Source organism: Diaphorina citri, unplaced genomic scaffold (genome assembly GCF_000475195.1).
Source record: "Diaphorina citri unplaced genomic scaffold, Diaci psyllid genome assembly version 1.1 scaffold3085, whole genome shotgun sequence".
NCBI lineage: Eukaryota > Metazoa > Arthropoda > Insecta > Hemiptera > Psyllidae > Diaphorina > Diaphorina citri.
The window spans coordinates 19771-31517 of NW_007380497.1; the positions used below are offsets into that span (position 1 = coordinate 19771).

The following is an 11747-nucleotide window of genomic DNA, read 5'->3' on the forward strand; positions in this document are numbered from 1 at the left end:
TCATTCCTCCAAATATTTTTGTTCTTTTGAAGAGACCCGAACCCTACTTACTTGTTGCACTTTTATTTATTATTATTATTATTTTTATTATTATTATTATTATTATTATTATTATTATTATTATTATAGAGGAAGAAGAAGAAGAGGAGGAGTAGTTAATGAAGAGGACCCTAGGGCTGATTGATGGCTGACGATAAACGCCGACCCTGTCTGTACACGGGAAAAGACGGAGAAGAAGAAGAAGAAGAAGAAGAAGAGGAAGAAGAAGAAGAAGAAGAGGAGGAGTAGTTAATGAAGAGGACCCTAGGGCTGATTGATGGCTGACGATAAACGCCGACCCCGTCTGTACACGGGAAAAGACAGAGGAGGAGAAGAAGAAGAAGAAGAAGAAGAAGAAGAAGAAGAAGAAGAAGAAGAAGAAGAAGAAGAAGAAGAAGAAGCCAGAATGATACTGAAAAGTCCCTTTACTACCGCAGCATAAACAAGGTCTTATGATGCATGTAAAAATAATAGAGTTTCTGCAACCAAAATTAGCGTCCAATTGACGATTGACGATTGACGATTGAACTCTTGAACCTTATTTGACTACAAATCGTGTACCCCGAACTCCGAGCAGAGAGCCGAAAAAACTTCGACCCAGGATCTCCGGCATGCAAGCCCAGAGAGTGATACCCAATAACCCAATCGGCCACAGAGGCTACTGAGTAAACCAAGTACGCGTCCACAACGGCTACCATAGAGCCATAGACCATGGACTATTTGACCATCGACCCTCGCACCAGTGTGTCCACAAGACCACAACGGCTACCATAGAGCCATAGACCATGGACTATTGACCATCGACCCTCGCACCAGTGTGTCCACAAGACCAAGACCACCCCAAGTTGGATGAAAAATGAAAAGATGTTGCTAGGTATAACTTATTGAGTTGTTGCTGGCCATTTCGTTTTGCCCTCAGCTATGTGAGGAACTGAGGACAATTTAGGGATGTTGCGATATATCGAAAACCGATATATATCGATATATTTTTCGTCGATATATCGATATATTTTTTTGGAGACGTGGCCCAATGGGCCGGGCAGACTGCGGACAGATTGTGAAAGCCCAGCCCATGAGGTGATGAATGTAGAGGGAGTGGCCTTGTCTGGTGTAGTGGAGTTCCGATCCACACATGATCATGCAAACTACCATAGAGCCATAGACCATGGACTATTGACCATCGACCCTCGCACCAGTGTGTCCACAAGACCAAGACCACAACGACTACCATAGTAATGGGCCGGGCAGACTGCGGACAGACTGTGAAAGCCCAGCCCATGAGGTGATGAATGTAGAGGGAGTGGCCTTGTCTGGTGTAGTGGAGTTCCGATCCACACATGATCATGCAAAGTGGACGATCAGCTTTGGAAACGAAACGCGATCGAGTGAAAAAATACCTCCAATTGTTGGAGGAAAGACGAGACTCAGTGGAAGAACTGGAGGGAAGTTTACGGGAAAAAGCACTTTCAAAGGAACTGAGGGAAACTTTGCAGGAAGAGGCAGTCTCAAACAACCGACTGAGAATGATCTTCAGCGAGCTGTAAAAAAGTTCGCACAAATTCATCGGAAAGATGTCAAGACGAGCAACGGATTTGAAGAAGCATTCTCTCGAATCGAACAAAGCGTCGATCAAAGTCGTTCAGAAGAGTTATCCGAAAAATTAAATCGAATTGTTGGCGTTGTCAGTGGAAAAGATTTGAACACTGGTGAAGGTCCCACATCAAAACCCTTGGAGAAGTCTTATAGTGAAAAGTTCGCACAAATTCATCGGAAAGATGTCAAGACGAACAACGGATTTGAAGAAGCATTCTCTCGAATCGAAGAAAGCGTCGATCAAAGTCGTTCAGAAGAGTTATCCGAAGAATTAAATCGAATTGTTGGCGTTGTCAGTGGAAAAGATTTGAACACTGGTGAAGGTCCCACATCAAAACCCTTGGGGAAGTCTTATAGTGGTGCCGTTGTCAATGGGGGAGAATTGCCCTCAACCGTTGAAGATCCTATATCCAAAGACCAACAAAACCCTTGGAGAAGTCTTATAGTGGTGCCGTTGTCAATGGGGGAGAATTGGCCTCAACCGTTGAAGATCCTATATCCAAAGACCATTTGATTTCGGCTATTAAAGATTCAACACCCAAATACTTTGAGAATACTGATGAAGCTAGACGTTTTGTATATAATGAAGGTAACCAAGATTACACATCCAAATACAGGACTAATGGTGGAGCCAGACATTTTGTCTATGGAGATATTAACCAAGATTCCATATCCAAACACAAGACTGATGGTGCAAGACATTTTGTCTGCAATGGGGACATCAACCGTGCTGAAGATCAGTTGATTCCATAATGAAGGTAACCAAGATTACACATCCAAATACAGGACTAATGGTGGAGCCAGACATTTTGTCTATGGAGATATTAACCAATATTTCACATCCAAGCACACGACTGATGATGAAGCCAAACGTTTTGTCTATAGTAAAGATCTCAACCAAGATTCCATATCCAAACACAAGACTGATGGTGCAAGACATATCCAAATACAGGACTAATGGTGGAGCCAGACATTTTGTCTATGGAGGTATTAACCAAGATTTCACATCCAAGCACAAGACTGATGATGAAGCCAAACGTTTTGTCTATAGTAAAGATCTCAACCAAGATTCCATATCCAAACACAAGACTGATGGTGCAAGACATAAAATATTGGAAATCATGCTCCAAATTTTTTTCACTTAGTATCTCTGGCCACTCTGATTGACAATCAATGTAAAATATTTGTTCAAGAACCAAGTGTTAGAAGAAGGAAAAAAAAAGTCCTTGTGGCTTATTAGGTAGGTACTTCAGTAGGTGTATAGGTACCTCAACATTTCCTTTTTCTTTTATGCCCAATCTTGTTTGCAGTTAATCATAGTAGAGTTTAAGAAATACTGGCCTGTGTGAATCAAATGGGTGACATTAAATAAAACCCTTTACATTGTGTTAATTCTCAGTGGTAAGATCAGCCATTAAACTTACATTTTCTCTCCTTCCCTACAGTCCTACATACAGCCATTAATGTTAACTAACTCGCCCTCTTCTCTCCTTCATCAGGTGCTGATGACATCCCTAATGTCGACGACCGGCGCACCACCGATATCTCAACTTTCACCTTTAGCCATCCCAACACATGTTGATTATTTTGTATTGAATATACAATAGGTACTATTTATAAATGGACATAAAGTTCACCTAAAGGAGAAGCCACTAGCTAAAGTCCCAAGGCCTCTTTTGCACCCAAAATCAAATTAAAATTTCCCTCCTAGCTTTCCACAATGAAGTCCTACCTCCTCTCAGCAGTCTACGTGTTACACGTCCTATCTCTATCCCACCTCACAAACTGCTCTACCAGTATATCGAACTCTTCAACACGGCCACTCCCGTCCGGGTCTCATTCAACACAGCAAGCGCCCAAGGCAAAGAAGCAGAAGGGGACTACGTCTCTGTTCTCCAAATTTAACATCACGCTGTTTAAGAATAAGTTCGCCACAACGAAGAAGAAAAAGAAGACGAACGCTTTTGGGTGAGAAATTTCTTCAGAGGATTTTTTTTTTTTCCGAAAAGGTCTTATCGTTCCACACAAGTCTAATGTAGCAATTGTGTCATTGCTGCGAAATGAAAACGGGGGTGAAACACTCATTTTCAAAAGTGATGTTTGTACACCTAAAGAAGCCAAGTACTAGCTCCTATGCATTCATAGTAAGCATAGGTAAAAGCGGTACTTTGCTATTTTTTTTCTTCCTCAAAATAGATTCTACGTAGGCATAATAATAATAGTGCTTATTTATACTGCTCTCATAGGACTGAAAAGTCCCTTTACGCGACCTATCGCATATTTTAATTTTTTTCTCTGCATATTTCAATCTTTTTTCTCTGCATATTTCAATCTTTTTTCTTTGCATATTTCAACATTTCCCCCCGGCTTATTTCAAATACGAAGAGGTAATAATCTTTTTCCTCTGCATATATTAGCCAGCCTAGTTAGCTTAGTTGGTAGTGCGTCAAAAAAATACCTCCAATTGTTGGAGGAAAGACGAGACTCAGTGGAAGAACTGGAGGGAAGTTTACGAGAAAAAGCACTTTCAAAGGAACTGAGGGAAACTTTGCAGGAAGAGGCAGTCTCAAACAACCGACTGAGAATGATCTTCAGCGAGCTGTTGTTACTATTATGTAGGTTAGATACACCTACCTATTTACCTAAAATATGTACAATACATGAATGTAAAACGATTTTACTAGTTCAATTATTTGATTTAATTTCTCTCTTTTTAGGAAGTGAAAAGGAACTGAGATTTCAGAAAATGATTTCCTAGGTAACTAATGCCTTACAAATATTAAACTTCTTGTGGGAATAGAACCTATAACCTAGCACTTACAAGGCGGACGCAAATTTCCAAACTAATTAGGCTGGATTTATTATTATTATTTTAGTTTATTTGCATGAAAATAAAATAATTCGGAATCTCGGATGTCCCATTGTCAGCCCGGACAGATTGTGAAAGCCCAGGCGGGAGGCCTTGTTTACTGCGTCGTGCAAAAAGTACACCTACCTATTTACCTAAAATATGTACAATACATTAATGTAAAACGATTTTACTAGTTCAATTATTTGATTTAATTTCTCTCTTTTTAGGAAGTGAAGTAAAGGAACTGAGATTTCAGAAAATGATTTCCTAGGTAACTAATGCCTTACAAATATTAAATTTCTAGTGGGTTCCTAAGGTAACTAATTCCTTACAAATAGATATTAAATTTCCAGTGGGAATAGAACCTATAACCTAGCACTTACAAGGCGGACGCAAATTTCCAAACTAATAAGGCTGGATTTATTATTATTTTAGTTTATTTGCATTAGAGGTGGCAAAGATCGGTTCACTTTAGGGAATAAGTTCCAACCGTTCAGTTCCTTTCATGGAACTGTTCCCAATATAAGTTCAGTTCAGTCAGGCGTTCACTTGATCTAGGCTGATGTAGAATGCATATTCAAGGGGGGGGGGAGATCTTTCTGGGGAAAGATCCACATTTACCAGTGACTTTGATTGGACTCTACAAAGTTCTGATGGTGTTGGGAGAGAAAATGATGAAGGGGAAGCAAAAGGTCCGTTCAAAGATCAGGCGAGTCTGATGGCTAGCATCCGAGCTATTGAATTACTCTCTGATGTCGGGCATAGTAAAGATACCACAAAGGTGAACCAGCAAGATGACTCTTTAGATGACAAGAAAGGAAATAGCTTGTACAATGTGGTCCCTATTGAAGACATGGATGAACTAGGCAAATACAAGTATGAATTCGTTAATAGCGTGAGTGACAAGGCATATGTAGACGAAAATGGTGATGTTCCAGTGAGCCAGAATTGGAATGGGGATAACATTGATGATAATAATGGTGAAAATCCAAAGTCTCGTCAAGAGCGGGACAAACAATCTACCGTCAACACTCTCCAATGGACCCTTTCCAAGTATTCTGTCAGCGACCCTGCTTCTCTTCCAGGAAAGATCCTCTCCCCCTACCTGTTCAACGCTAGTTACGCCCCCGAATTCAGTGCCGACGGTGTGAAGATCCTCTACAACGACCAAACCCCGATCAGGACCACCGTTAAATTCGGTCACAGTAAGGGGCTAGTTGTGGGGAACAGTCGCGGCGGAATTTGGATCGTCCACAGTGTACCGCACTTTGTAGACGACTCACAGACGAGTTACACATACCCGCACACAGGACTCATGTACGGGCAGAACTTCCTCTGTTTGAGCTTGAACGCGAGTCAGCTGGATTCTGTCGGTGACAATCTTGGGCATAACCAGATTTACAAGTATTCCACCTTCCTGAGCGCTGGTAATAAGGGCGTGTTTCCTACCCTTGCCCGGGTGATTGCGGGGGAATACGCTACCTCCGGGGATAACTTCTTTCAAAGCACCATCTTCACGCGGTTCAACCAAATTCCCTTCCATACCTTCGCGAAGACGCGAGAGCTGGGTGATGATCTGTACAAACGCATTAGTGACAATCTCAACGTAAATCTGCTGGTGGAGACGTGGCCCAATGGGCCGGGCAGACTGCGGACAGATTGTGAAAGCCCAGCCCATGAGGTGATGAATGTAGAGGGAGTGGCCTTGTCTGGTGTAGTGGAGTTCCGATCCACACATGATCATGCAAAGTGGACGATCAGCTTTGGAAACGAAACGCGATCGAGTGAAAAAATACCTCCAATTGTTGGAGGAAAGACGAGACTCAGTGGAAGAACTGGAGGGAAGTTTACGGGAAAAAGCACTTTCAAAGGAACTGAGGGAAACTTTGCAGGAAGAGGCAGTCTCAAACAACCGACTGAGAATGATCTTCAGCGAGCTGTAAAAAAGTTCGCACAAATTCATCGGAAAGATGTCAAGACGAGCAACGGATTTGAAGAAGCATTCTCTCGAATCGAACAAAGCGTCGATCAAAGTCGTTCAGAAGAGTTATCCGAAAAATTAAATCGAATTGTTGGCGTTGTCAGTGGAAAAGATTTGAACACTGGTGAAGGTCCCACATCAAAACCCTTGGGGAAGTCTTATAGTGGTGCCGTTGTCAATGGGGGAGAATTGCCCTCAACCGTTGAAGATCCTATATCCAAAGACCATTTGATTTCGGCTATTAAAGATTCAACACCCAAATACTTTGAGAATACTGATGAAGCTAGACGTTTTGTCTATAATGAAGGTAACCAAGATTACACATCCAAATACAGGACTAATGGTGGAGCCAGACATTTTGTCTATGGAGGTATTAACCAAGATTTCACATCCAAGCACAAGACTGATGATGAAGCCAAACGTTTTGTCTATAGTAAAGATCTCAACCAAGATTCCATATCCAAACACAAGACTGATGGTGCAAGACATTTTGTCTGCAATGGGGACATCAACCGTGCTGAAGATCAGTTGAAGAGAGGCGGTGGTAGTGTGTGTATTGATAACGAAGCACTGTGGAGCTTGTATCACTCGATTATTTCGGCTGTTGAGCCGTGCCCGCGGGAGTAAACTTGAGACTGTTATAACCGAGGATTGGAACACATCACATGCCTTCAAGGCACTTGAGGCACACTCTATTTGTCAAGGGTCTAGGCATTGCCTTGCTGATGATGAAAATTTACTGATGATGAAAATTTGTAATGAAACAATAAGTTGAAAAATAATCTGAGAGTAGACTTGGATTGGGTACTTGTTCAGAAGTCACGTCAATGGAAAATAGCTACAAAAAGGATCTGTCACAAATGAGCAGTGATCAGTGTTATTATAGGTTATGTTAAACACGAAAATAATCTTTGTTTTTCATTGCCAGAAGTCACGTCAATGGAAAATGGCTGCAAAAAGGATCTGTCACAAATGAGCAGTGACCAGTGTTATTATAGGTTAGGTTAAACACGTAAATAATCTTTGTTTTTCATTAACGTGGCTTCTGAATACCTAAACTTGATACTGTTATAACTTGAGAGTAGATTGGGCAGTGAAAAATATCGCAATTCATTGTAGTTTATCTTGAGATTGTTATATTTGAATAAAATTTTCATTGTCGTGGCTTCTGAATACATAAACTTGATACTTACTGTTATAACTTGAGAGTAGACTGGGCAGTGAAAAAAATCGCAATTCATTGTAGTTTATCTTGAGATTGTTATATTTGAATATAATTAGTTTTTCTCGTGTCATGGCCAGAGCCACAATCCAAGTTTGAACTCGGTATAAATGCTCTTGGATCAAGCAATTTAATTGGCTGAAAATTTTGAAATCAACCAATCAGATTGCTTCAAGAGTTAACCAAGATTCTGGACCCGGCCATTAGCTCTTCTAACTGTTTTTCTGTACAAAATTTTGTATTTTACTATTAGGTACTAGGTCCGGGATAACATTGGTATTTTGTGTTCCTATTCCTATTTCCTATAAAAAGATTTAAATGAATTAAGCTCGCTCTCCTTTTCTTTTGCTTTCTTTATTTCGGAGTTGGAATACGCAAGTTTGTAGAGTACGAAGTAGGTACCTCTCATGTCCATATGAGACCTTTTGAATAGAGAATTAGCAATAGAAAGTAAAAATATCACTGTCTCCCAGCTATCAATACGCGTACTTTCCTTTCGCGATTTTTATGATGGTAGTGGTGGAAGGTGGGGAAATGAAACATTGCCTGGCGTATCTTTTATTCATTTCCCTATTTCCTACCACCATGGAAATTGTGAAACGCAAATACGACTAATAACCTACTCATGTGTCGTAGAACTATACCTCCGAGTTTATATTAGTCATAATCACAAGGCCAGTTAGTGAAACCTTTGATTTTGAAAGTGGCCGCGTGGTGTTAAGTAACCAACCTCAGTAGTGTGGTGGTTAGCGCGGCGGACTTCGGATCCGAAGGTTGGTGGTTCGAGTTCCGAGTCAATTACCTGTAAAAGTGGAACTCACGGTTGTGTTTAAATAAAAGAGCGATATTCGTCAAAAGGCAATTAAACCATAATACTTTCACAAAATTCAAAATAACTTGGACTTTGAAATTTCCTCCAAATATTTTTGTTCTTTTGAAGAGACCCGAACCCTACTTACTTGTTGCACTTTTATTTATTTATTATTATTATTATTATTATTATTATTATTATTATTATTATTTTATTTTTTGTGTTTTTCTATTATACTATTATCTATTATTATTATATTATTATTATTCAATTATATCATTTATTTATTGTTATATTTTTGTGTTTTCTAATAAGAGATATTAAATAATCGCCAAATTCTAATTAATGATAAAACACGAAGTGCCTGATAGGTGACAGGGAGGCGCTTTCGCGTTACTGCAAGGTCCAAAATTATAAATTATCTAAAAAAAGGTGCTAAATAAAAATATACTGAATAATGACTAGTGAATAAGTCACCACTCTCTGTTTTTTTTTTTTTTTTTTTTTTTTTCTTTTTTTTTTTAATGAAAATATCATTGTATTACTTTATTCAACTATCCAACTGTACTCATCGCTCGCGTCCCTCACACTCAATCAATCTCAACTCTTCCTCGAACCTCTCACTCTCACTATCTCAACTTTCAACCTTAGCCACCCCAGACAGCCCATGTTAATTAATTGTATCGAATATACAATAGGTACTATTTTAAATGGACATAAAGTTCACCTAAACGGAGAAGCCACTAGCTACAAGTCCAAGGCCTCTTTTGCACCCAAACATCAAATAAATTTCCCTCGTAGCTTTCACGAATGAAGTCCTTACCTCCTCTCAGCGGTTCTACGTGTTACAGCGTCCTTGATCTCTTATCCCATCACTAACTTGCTCTACCAGTTAATATCGGAACTCTTCATACACTCGGCACTCCCGTCCTGGTCTCCATTCAACACAGCAAGCGACCGAAGCACCAATCTAAGCAGGAAGGGGACTACTGTCTCTGTTTTCCCAAATTTAATTCTATCACGCTGTTTAAGAATAAGTTCGCCACAACGAAGTAAGAAAAAGAAGACGAACGCTTTTGGGGTGAGAAATTTCTTCAGAGGATTTTTTTCCCATCAAGAGGTGCTTAGTCGTGCCACACATATGTTCTAACGTAGCAATTGTGTCATTCGCTGCGAAAATAAAAAAACGGCGGGTCGTAAAACACTAATCTTCAAAAGTGATGTTTGTTACAACCTAAAGAAGCCAAAGTGATAGCTGTCCTCCTATGCATTCACAGTAAGCATAGGTAAAAGCGGTGTACTAATGCTATTAATGTTTTTCTTCCTCAAAGAATAGATTCTCTATGATAGGCATACATAATAATAATAGTGGCTTATTGTATATGCACGCATAGGACTGGAAGCCTTTACTTCCAGCGCAAAGTAGGGCTGTAACTACTTTATTGTGGTCAAGTTTCTCAATTTATATAGAGGTAAAATTCCATAACTTCGGCTGTGATTGAACCCACGCCCTCCTGTTTTACAGGCCGAGCGTTCTCTAGGTGACCACTACACACCGGAGGGAATTGACAACAATTAGCAGTTGGAACAATTTCTACATGTGACCAAAACTCAGTGTTCATCAAATAAATCATTTTGTTAATAAAATCAAACAGTTTATTTGCTCTCCTGAAATATGCATAACTTTGTCCTTTAGCTGTTCCGATCATGATATCGTAATGATTTTATCAAAATGAGCGTAAAGTAGAAGAAGTTTTCTTACAATATCTCGTTTCATGTACTTGATAAGAAGATAATACCGGCCTGTGATATTATAATTCTACAGGAATTAGCTACGCTATTCTTATAGTATGTATAATTTTTATCTCATATTTCAATCTCTTTTTCTTTGATATTTCCAACAATTCCCCCGGGCTTATATTCAAATACGAGAGGGTAATAATCTTTTTTTCCCTCTGCATATATTATGCCAGCCTAGTTAGCTTTAGTTGGTAGTGGCGTCTGCCTGTAAAGCGCTAGGCGCGGGTTCGATTCCCGCCGGGGCGGGATTTTATCCTGATTGGGATAATGTTCGTTCTCGGAACGCCTGGCTTTCTCCTATCCTGTCTTCCTTCTCTCTTTCGATTTCGGGACGATAAGACCATAGCAGCGTTACAGTTCCCTCTGTCAAACCTCTTAAAAAAATCTGCATATATTATATTTTCCTCTGCATATAACCTATTCCTATTGATTTTTTACTCCTGCATATTTTGATTTTTATAATAATAATAATTAATAATAATAGTAATAATAATATAATAATAATTATAATATAAATAATAAATAATATAATAATAATAATAATAATAATAAATAATAATAATAATAATAATAATTAATAATAATAATAATAATAATAATAATAATAATAATAATAATAAATAATAATAATAAAATAATAATAATAAATATAATAATAATTAAAATAATAATAATAATAAACTCTTTATTGTTGAAAATTCATACAATACATAAAGTACAAATTTAACAAACAGGCCGGATTATTGCCTTAGGCAATCTCTGCCCATCCAAAACCCCAAGTGCATATTGCTGCCATCTTTTATCTGCATATTTTGATTTCTTATTCTGCATATTTGATTTTTGAATTCTGCATATTTTGATTTTATATTCTGCTATTTTGATTTTTTTTTTCCCAGCTACGAGGACTACAGTTCGTCACCATCGAGTCGATGTACTACGACACCCACGATTGATTTCGACCCCAATGCCACACGTCCCATATAGTAATTTCACCACTCAGTATCCAAACAAACCGAATCATGTACCGTTTGAAACCCGTGGAATGCGTTACAATGAATCGCGGAGAGGCCAAAGATGATTGAGGCGGAGTTCGCGGATAGATTCGGATTTACGATTGATCAGATCGCTGAATTATCAAGGTAAAATGTAGGTGGTTTTAGAATAGAATAGAGATATATACCTTGTTATCCTGGCCCGAATAAGGACTGAAAAGTCCCTTTACCCCCAGCAATCTAAACAAGTTAAGAATAAATACATACAACTAAACAATTCAGTAAAAAAGACCTTGCTTAACTAGAAAAAAAGGAGTGGGGGGGGCGAGCCGGCATGAGGAAACGGTACATGTTAAATATTTTAATAGCTAGACTTTCGTAAGAAAGCATTAACCCATCCTTATAGGGCTGTTGGGTCCCCTACACCTAAGCTGCGCGGTTAGATGCAGGCTTTTTGA

The 11747-nt window shown here is 39.0% G+C and overlaps 1 protein-coding gene across 1 annotated transcript; it reads left to right on the forward strand.

Moving 5' to 3' along the window:
* Positions 1-1069: 1069 nt before the first annotated feature.
* Positions 1070-7216, forward strand: LOC113471832. The gene is made up of 5 exons (XM_026831272.1): positions 1070-1171; positions 1377-1757; positions 2051-2257; positions 2593-2736; positions 6952-7216. Exons 1-5 carry the CDS (start codon positions 1120-1122, stop codon positions 7089-7091), a joined length of 924 nt encoding a protein of 307 aa, XP_026687073.1. The 5' UTR covers positions 1070-1119; the 3' UTR covers positions 7092-7216.
* Positions 7217-11747: the final 4531 nt, after the last annotated feature.

Coding starts and splice junctions, on each gene's coding strand:
- LOC113471832 (XM_026831272.1), top strand. CDS start 1,120: ATGAATGTAGAGGGAGTGGCCTTGTCTGGTGTAGTGGAGTTCCGATCC. Junction 1,172..1,376: donor AGTGGAGTTCCGATCCACAC/ATGATCATGCAA, acceptor TCCGATCCACAC/ATGATCATGCAAAGTGGACG. Junction 1,758..2,050: donor GAACACTGGTGAAGGTCCCA/CATCAAAACCCT, acceptor ATATCCAAAGAC/CAACAAAACCCTTGGAGAAG.